Source organism: Metopolophium dirhodum, chromosome 6 (assembly GCF_019925205.1).
Source record: "Metopolophium dirhodum isolate CAU chromosome 6, ASM1992520v1, whole genome shotgun sequence".
In the NCBI taxonomy this organism is placed as follows: domain Eukaryota; kingdom Metazoa; phylum Arthropoda; class Insecta; order Hemiptera; family Aphididae; genus Metopolophium; species Metopolophium dirhodum.
In genome coordinates, this window is record NC_083565.1 from 18,873,971 (window position 1) to 18,884,174 (window position 10,204).

General features: G+C 27.8%; 1 protein-coding gene across 1 annotated transcript; it reads right to left on the bottom strand.

Annotated features, from left to right (window-relative positions):
• Positions 1-3,256: 3,256 nt before the first annotated feature.
• Positions 3,257-10,190, bottom strand: LOC132947414 (CTP synthase 2). Its single transcript, XM_061017690.1, has 12 exons — positions 9,429-10,190; positions 8,542-8,712; positions 6,680-6,765; positions 6,194-6,325; positions 5,933-6,103; positions 5,718-5,872; positions 4,502-4,634; positions 4,348-4,436; positions 4,146-4,283; positions 3,889-4,052; positions 3,498-3,824; positions 3,257-3,431 (listed from the first exon to the last, which is right to left on the bottom strand). The coding sequence occupies exons 1-12, from the start codon at positions 9,592-9,594 to the stop codon at positions 3,367-3,369; spliced, it is 1,797 nt and encodes a 598-aa protein (XP_060873673.1). The 5' UTR covers positions 9,595-10,190; the 3' UTR covers positions 3,257-3,366.
• Positions 10,191-10,204: the final 14 nt, after the last annotated feature.

Sequence of the window (10,204 nt, forward strand, 5' to 3'; positions counted from 1 at the left end):
TAAAATTTTGCTATCCTGGAGCACTTACAAGATTCCGCTCCTATTTTAGTAGGAGTGCCAGGGACGGATCCAGAGTTAGGAAACTGTGGGTCAGGACATTTCAAGGGACCACTTATTAAAACCAGATTAGAAATCTATACTCGTGTACTATGTATATAAAACAAAAAAAATTCATTTATACTAAATGTGTGTTATTTATTCGAGGGTCCAAGTGTCCAACTACCCAAGATCTGAAAAGAGGCCAATTTGATCAGCAAATATTAACTGTGGGACAGCTGACATCCTGAAATTTGATCATTGTTTCCTTATAGGTAGGTCACAAGACGGGTACTGAAAATGGAATACAACAAGATTCTTCCTCATAAGTTTTTATTACCTACTGGAAATAAAAAATTTAATTTTGTTTTATTGCGATTGAAGTTAAAATGTTGACATTAGATAGGTACTTACATGCAGTGGCGGCTATCCTCAAATAAATAGGTATATCTGAGGATAATTCTGAGGACCTACCCACCTACAACATTTATTAAAAAATACAAATTACCAATATTCAATCAGCGGGTAACATATTTTTGATAATTTTCAAGCTTTATTATCAAATTATACTTTATCTAATTTTTTTAAAAAAACAAGTCTTTATATTTTTATAAATAAGTTAAATGAATAAAGAAAAAATATATATTAATAAATTATTAAGGAATTGAAAACAGTTTTTAAAACAGCGTTACGTTGTAACGTTTTACAAAAAAAAAAGTTTGAAAATAGTTATAAAGTATATTTAATAATTAAAAAATCAGATTTTGAATAACTGCATTATTGAAGAAAAAGGGGGTGGGCATGCTTGGTGAATCATCATCCTTGCATATATAGGTACAGTGCGATTTTTTAAGCATGCTCACCCCCATTTTTCCCTTTAGTAATATATTTATTCAAATTTCAGATTTTTAGTTATTTTACGTATTACTAAAGACCGTATTTTCAAATTTCTAATATTTTTAGTACGACCTATAAGGTCTATAAGGAGTGTCCTGTGGCAATAAAAAACTACTATTTTTCTAATGAGATTATGAGAAGCCCCCTTTTTTAGTTGTTACTGCAAATTATTTAGCGATTGGTTTTCTTGAAAACGTTTATGTACCTAAATCAAAATTCTAAAGTGTAGTTTTTGAGTTGTTAAAATGTTTATACTAAGGATAATAATCCTTAAAAATGATTTTATAAAAATAAAACTATGTGTTATTAGATGTAGTATCAAAATTCTCAAAAATAATATCCACTTTATAAATAAAAATGAGTTTATATTGTCACAGTGACGTCCTTAAGTTGTAGGTACAAAAAATCTTAAGGATTCAAAAATATAGTCGTGCATTTAAAAATTCCAAAAAGCAGATTTAGAATTTGAATTAATGCATAGTTGAAGCATACAAAAAGGGTGAGCATGCTTAAAAAATCACTGTATATTCGTGTATATATTTTTTTAAATAAAAGTATAAAAAGGTGGGCAAGTGGGAGTCGCTCTACTGTCCATTAGGTTACAAGTGGGACAATGTAATGGATGGTGTTAAATTCGAATTCAATGATATAATATCATTGTATAAGAAAAACGATTCTGAGCGAAAACGGTCAGTCAGCTATGATATTACTTAGTATATTTGATGATATTACTGTGAATAAAGTAATTTATATATAACCTATTTACGTATAACCTTGTTTAAAATGTTCAATCCTTAGCTATAAAAGTTGAACATTTTATAAATTTTTAACTACAAAATAATTATTAAATTTTATATTTGATAGATTTTGTCAAAATTTGAACTTTAATTGCTTTGTACCTATGTATTTTTATTTTTTAATATTTTTCAACTGCTATTAAAATAAAATATCAGGAGCCTTGCATTAAATTTTCACACTATTTTACCCAACAAATAAAATTTTATTAATATTTATGGAAAAATACTAAAATTTCATGTATTTACGATCATTTGTTTAAGAGTTAGACCAAAAGCCAAAATCGATTTTGTCAAAAACCGACTGCGTAAAAATTCCCGTTTTTCCTTAATTTTCATTGTTTTTCCGGTCGCTTATCCGGCAACATTTAGTTCAACCTATTGTATTAGTAATAGCTACCTATATAAATGTATTATAAACTATCCTTAGAAAAAATAGGCTGAAATCTACAAATGATGAAATAATACGAACACTAATTAGTAAAACTTTTTTACGTTTATAGAGGAATACAACTATTTAATCATGTATTATTGATGAGCTACCTAAATATATTTAATCAATTGATAATAATTAAAAATTCAAGATCGAGATAAAGGAAAGATACAATCGACAATTTTACTAGCTAACGATATCATTATTAATTATTATGAATCGTTGTTTATTATTCAATTTCGGTTTATATTAACTAAATATGTAACCTGTATAGGATTTCATAGTATAAAATATTAAATGTGTTTAATTATCAAAGTCCCTTATGTATATTGTAATATTTATATCCAATAACTATTTGTTTTTGAATATATTTTATTATATTATTACAATTTTTTTTTTTTTTGAACTTAAGCCTGGCAACTATGGCCATTAGCTTTTTAATACAATTATTCTTTTCATATAGCTAAACCGCATAATCTACAATATTTTAACCGATATTCCTTACTCCCACACAAGCATTGCTTAGAAGGTATTAATATACTCAAATACTTTATTTATATTGTATTTTTTGATGATTAAAAAAATAAAAAATAGAAAATTGTGGACACCACAAAAAAGAGTTGAACATTAATGAAATAAAAAATGGCATTATTTAGTAGAAAAGATTTGATTCTATATTTAACTTTGTACTTTTATATTAATCACTAATTTGAAGCAAATATTATGTTTTTAATTCAAGAATTAAATATGTCCGGAAAGACTAATAAAAACCAAATACAAATCACAATCACTAGTAAGTAGTATTACTATGTAAGTACAACACATATTTTTTGTATGGTATATATTTTATTTCAAATTCATTCTAATTTTACAGGAAACCATTTTCTTATTTTAATTTAATTCAATTATTGTTTGTATGAATAATAAGATAAAAAATATTTGTTCGGTATTTCTTTTATCATTTTTTAACATTTTATTTTGTAAATTATTTGAATTAAACAAATAAATGAACATAAAAACTAGTTACTTATTTTTTATATACAAAACAACAATATAATAAAAATAAGAAGATCCAATGTTCAAAATAAAACAAAAATGAATAAACAACTAAATGTTCATATTATTGAATCAATGGTTACAAGTTTAAATGATAAAAAAAAATGTAGAAAAAATAATAATATTTGAATCATAGTTTAGAACCAAATCTCATACAGATTTATCATTGATACTTGAATGTGTCATTGAAAGATCTTGAAGTTTGAATGATACATCTAGATGTAGGATTTAAATTATAATTTAAACATAAGAAAGTTAATTTGATTAATGTATTAAATTACCATTGCATTCATCCTCTGAACAGCTTTCATCTGGAGTAAAACGACATTCATTATTCAGATATGATTTAAGTTTGCCACTCGAAGCTAACATTAAACCTAAAAATGGGGGTGATGGTTTTAAAGGCCTGGTTAAATATTCCGGATGGAATTGTGTAGCCACATAATATGGATGATCAATAAGTTCACATATTTCCATTCTAACTTTTTCTGTATCTGTTCCAACAAATTTTAAACCAGCTTTTTCTAGACGTTCTACATAATCAATGTTTACTTCATAACGATGACGATGTCTTTCTTCAATTGTTTCAAATCCACCATAGAGTTTATCTAAAATTATAAACATTTATAAAACTATTATTAAACAAGTATAAAACCCTTGAGTACTACTTACGTATAATAGATGAATTATCTTTTTTAAAGACCGTTGTTCTTTTACCGAGCCTCATTGTACCACCTTTATTTTCAGGACAATGTTCAGGCATTTCGATTATTAATGGATTTTTGGCATTAGAATTTATTTCAGTAGTATCAGCATTTTCCAAATGTAATACATTTCTATGAACATTTAAGTATTTTGTTGTTATTTAATAAAATATTTATTACAACACACTATATACATATTTGATAGTTTGAAAATTAAAAAAGTACCTGGCAAATTCAATAACAGCAACTTGCAAACCAAGGCAAATTCCCAAAAATGGTTTACGATTTTCTCGACACCATTTACATGCCTCTATTTTACCTTCAACACCTCTAGTACCAAATCCTCCAGGTACAATTACACCACTATTAATGATAAATAAAATAATATATAAACAATTTGTTAAACATGTATAAATAATTAACTTACTCACTACGGCATAACTTTTGCCATGCTTCATGGTAATCAACTGGATTTGATAATTTAGTTTCAGTTTCAAGATTTGCAGCTTCAACATACTACAAGCAAAATAAAAAGTTAAATATTGTTTGAAATAGGATACTAGAATATAATAAGTTATTACTGTAATAGCCACTTTATGGTTGATATGAGCAGCAGCGTGAATCAAAGATCTAGAAACTGATGCATATGCATCAGTAAGTTGTGTGTATTTACCAACTAGAGCTATTTTTATAATTTTTTGAGAACTGTCAATTCTGAAAATAATTAGACATAAAAATCTTTTAATTTGATGAGGTATATTTTTTTTATGACAGGTCATTAATTTATTGCCCACCTATCACCGCCCTTGTCCCTCCACCCAAACATATGTAAATTATAAATATTAAATATAATATAAGTTTTTATTTTTAGGGTACTTAAAGACATTTATTTGTGATTTCAGTATTTAACACATATTATAAAAATTATAAATCATTAATGTTTATAATACAAGCGTTGGTTTTTTGTTTAATAAATTAATTACAAAATTAGGTTTCTAAAATTCTAGGTAAGTACTTACTTTAAATTATATATTTAAAAGTGCACAAATGGAAAAAAAAACTTTTGTATCAATTTATATTTGTTTTACTTGTGTTTTTAATTTTATCGATTATAGAACTTCTATTAAATTATTTCTAAAATAATTAGCAATACTTTTATTTTTAGTTTCAGGATATAATTTATTTTATTTATTACAATAAGAAAAATTAGAATTGTTAAATATTTTAAATTTGAAAATATTACTGTGAATTAGGGCTTGAAACCATGACCAATTTAAGTTTACATTTTAAGAAGCGGTTAACAATTATCGGTAACCACCAAGTTCAATTAAGGGGTAACGTGTAGTGGTACCATATTTGTTGTAGAACTACCAAATTCTCACAGCATGTAAAGAAGAACTGATATATCTGTGCAACAGTGTGCTTTATTTTAATAGCACTATCCAACAATTTTTTAGAAGCATATTTATTTTTTAATTTAGCTTGTCCCTAAATCGTTTTATTAAATGGATGTTTGTTTTGTGTAAATTAAAGTAAAACTAAAATTTTCCGAAAAAAAAACCGTTTCCGAAGTGGTTACTGGTAATCTTGAAGAATTAAAACCGCTTCATAACCGGTAATCACATTTTTAGGGATCATTTTGGTAACCGGTAATCAATTACCACTAATTCTAAAAACCCCTAAAACCGGTAACCACTTACGAAAATTTTTTTGGGTCTCACCAGACCCAATAACCGAATTTTTCATAAGCGGTTTCATGCCCTGCTATGAATGTAGTAATAATTTAAAGAATTATACTTGTCAGATAGTTTTTTCCACTGTTTCATATAAATCCGATTATAAGCCACATTTATAGGGAAATTTAAACGATCTTGTAAAAATTCTAAAGCACCTTGATTTTCCATAAATAAAGGCACTTTATATATTGAATCCAAATCATGCATAAATAATACCTAAAAAAAAATACTATTGTAAGAATAAAAACGAATACTAATCAAATAGGTTTAACATACTTGTCTTGAAGCTACATCACAGAAAGTTGATATTTTTCTTTTAACTTGTTCAACATTAGAACATGGCTTTGTACTTCTACAAATAACAAGATCAGGTGTTAAACCTAAACCTCTTAATTCACGAACACTGGATTGAGTTGGTTTTGTTTTATCATCTCCAGTCGCACCAGGCTAAAGAAAAAAATGTATTATAAAAGTGAAAAATATATGCTAATGGGATATGAATAATTATAAATAATATAACAATAATTATATGTGTACCTGAAGAATAAATGAAACATGGGCACACACAAAATTTTCCTTTTTTACTTTAAATTGAAACTGTCTAAAAGCTTCAACAAATGGCATACTTTCTATATCACCAATTGTACCACCAAGTTCAACAACACAAACCTAATGACATAATTATAATTAAGTAGGTATTCATAATTTAATATGACAAGTATATTCAGTGAAGTGTTTGGTATTATTACATTGGTCTCAGTATCAGTAACATAAGCTGCTGTTACTGATATTGTAAATTTTATGTTTTGTACTGGAAAAAGTTTGTTAAAAATTACCTAATTAATTATTGAAAAATAGTCTTATATGGTGAAATCCACTTTGAGAATAAATATACATTTACAATTATTTTAGATGAAGTATTGATCATTTCTATACAAATTATTATTTATTTAACAAACACGTAAAAATATGCAATATACAAAACACCACTAGAGATATATCAAATATTCTAAATAATCTTACATCAGGTTCTACTTTATCATCGCTCACTGGTTGTTTGGCTACACGTTCAACCCATTCTTGTATCGCATCTGTGATATGAGGTATAACTGAAAATTATAATTATAATAAATTTCCATTTGTAAAAATGATATTAATTAATTAATATCTAAATTGAAAAGAATAATTGAACTGTATAAAATATAACTGTTTTCAAAATCAGAAGTAGATAAAAATTTTGAATCAACTTTAAAGATTGTTGTTGAAATAAAACATTCATTGTAATACCAATAAAGCAAATATAAATCACTTTAAAAGAATGTATAGTTAAAAAAATATTTTAAAAATATTTATATCCAATTAGACATTAGTTAATTATATTAAAAAAAAATAGTAAATCAATATTGTATATTTAATTTTTAGAAACCATATAAGTAGTCTTAAAAATATATACAGTGTATATATTATATTGTTTATGATTATAAATACAATTCCCCAAGTCAATACTTCAAACAAATACAGAAGTATTTATTAGTTAGAAATAAAGATATTTTAAATTAATGTTTTTATAATTATATATCAATTATAATAAATATAAACTCTTTTTTCTTTGTAAATTGTTGACCACCAACTATAACATATTCAGCATAAGAGTAAACCACTCTTAAACATGCCGCTAAACATCATCGGACCACTTAGGCATTCTGTTATATTTCACAATGATTGGTGACCATATGACTGTCATACACGGCTATTGTACTATAGGGTCATTCCTGCCTTATCTCATTTTTGGGGTCAAAGCTGTTTAAAGATGAGGGATACACAGATATGACCAATTTTTGTCAGCTCAGTGGTTCACTTTTAACCTAAGTAATTATATTACACTCCTTTACCCATTTGTAGGGTAAACAAACATAACTTGGTTGATGGAGATTATTTATACAAGTTAAAAATATTAATATAAACTAGTCCTATAAATTGATTATTTCCGGTTTTTTAATACCTTGATAATAACTTTAGTTTAGGTTAATCAAAAAATCTTGAATAAAAAAATATAAATTATAAAAAGTTATTGATAGTGACAAACATAAATCTGTATATGAAAGCTTATTATAATCCTTTTCTTCATTATTTTGTTTTTAAACTATGAAATATGAATGTATTATTCAGAAGTTAAGAAAATAGTTTTAATAATGTTTCTATATTATATAATTGATTATTATAACTTATAAGATAAAACAATGGATATCATTAATAGCAAAATATTGATAAATATTATGGGTCAAATTAATTGGTCTGTATGAAACATTTTTTTAATGGTATGTTTGATAATAAAATCAAGACACATGCTTGTATTCATTCTATAAAAAAATAATATATCCAGCTTCTACACATTATTTTTTATAGTATATTATATTGCGAGTGGAAACTATCTTCCCACACTAGCTACACGTCCTATTTTATATTACACAGCAGTATAATGAACTGTTCATGACATTTTTTGTGTCTAGATTTAAACTGTTTTAGAGAACAGTACAGCCAGTACAGGAGGAACCCACCTACCAGCTAGTATTTGATATATTAAACAAAACGTATCAATACATTGATTTACAGTAATCTGATTTGAACAATAACTTCTTTGCTTGAAAGTCAAAAAATGTATTTACAGTCCACTGGATGGAAAAAGATCATTTTCCTACGCTTCAACCTGCATTTAAAATTTAACTGATGTAGGCATGACAAGAAATAGTTTACCATCCTACATATACCCCCTCATGATATGTATACAGATATATCTAGACATTTAATTATTTTAGTAAGTAGTACCCATTTTGTAAAAATTTAAAATAATCTTCAGTATTTAACCATTTATAAATCGAAGATACCTTGTACAGTTTTTCCCAAGTAATCGCCACGTCTCTCCCGATTGATAACTTCTTGATATATTTTGCCAGTCGTAATGTTGTTCTGGCTATGCAAAGTGACATCAAGAAATCGTTCATAGTTGCCCAAATCCAAATCAACTTCACCACCATCATCTAACACATATACTTCACCTAGAAAGACAAATTAACACCTGGTTAAATTCATGCAAGCACACAAATTGGGCAATTAATTATACACAATTTCAAATGTTTTCTAGTAAGTATTTTAAAATAGTGTCAAATTAGATAGAAATTTTAGTCTCAATCCAAGGAAGTTAAGTAGGTATACAATTTATTTAGCACATTATTTTTATAATTCCAATGTATACCTAGGTAAAGATGGTTTATAATTCCACGTTTATTTTACAACCAAATTTGTACAATTTATCTATTTACAATAGTATAATAGCACCTACTCCTTGAAGAAAAAAATGTGTATAATTACATACTATGGAATTTGATTTTCTCGATTAATTTGTAACTAGCCAATTCAAAAAACCTATCCCTTAATTCTTAAAGCTTGAAAAAGACATTAGCCATGCAGTGAAATGTCTGAATGTTATGAAGGCAAGCGCTGAGGTAATAATTTGATGTACCTATGTTTGAATAAGAAAAAATTGTAGCACAGTCATACAAGTTTTTAAAAAAAAGTATTAGCAGGTCAAGTTTGTATCAAAACAATATGTATTCAAAACAACCTCATGCCCGTATCCATAGTCAATTTATGTGGCACATAAGTTGACTATGCATACGGATATGAGTGTTTTTCGGGCACATTTCGAAGGTTCTTGGATGATCATTGTTCATGAGTTAGATAAAACCGATTTCTAATCGTTACACGCACACACCGTGTTCATAAGGTGAGAATGTCCCGGCGTCAATGTTCAGATACGGATCGATCTTAATGGACGTCACGTGGACGCCGCAGGACTTCAGAAGCGTGCCGATGGACGAGGCGATGATGCCTTTGCCCACGCCGCTCATGACACCGCCGGTGACCAAAATGTATTTCATGGTTTATTATTCTTCCGGTCAAAAGGAATCGAGAAACGCCGAGGACGACCGTAATAAATGTACTAGGTAGTAAATGTCACAGACGCGCGAACCAACACACTGAACGACTGAACGGCACGGAGATCCGGTTGCAAAGTAGATAATATCTATATTATACAATACTAACGGGTATTATAATTATTGTGATATAATAATTGATCGTGCGGTCTCGTCGTCGCCAAGATGTAGACAATAGATTATTATAATTGGCAATTGTTAATCGTGAATACTATCGTAGAATGCTGACTGCACAAGTGCACAACATTCATGCGACGGCGTCAGTGGTTATGATTTATGACAAGGGATGACGCTGCGACGCAAAACCGCGACGTTTCACCGTTAAGTACCCAACGAGGACGTCTACAAAGTGCAAGTTACAACAGTTAAATAGATAATAGACCACGCGACTACGGATTACGGATTACGGATTACGGAATGCAAAATAGACATTTGTCTGCACGAGCATGGTATAGTAATAATTTATGATATTGACATATTGTACTATTGTATACTGTTTAACAGTAGGTGAGGGTCGACAACGTTTGTTTGGCGTGCGAAAAGCGCGGAAAAA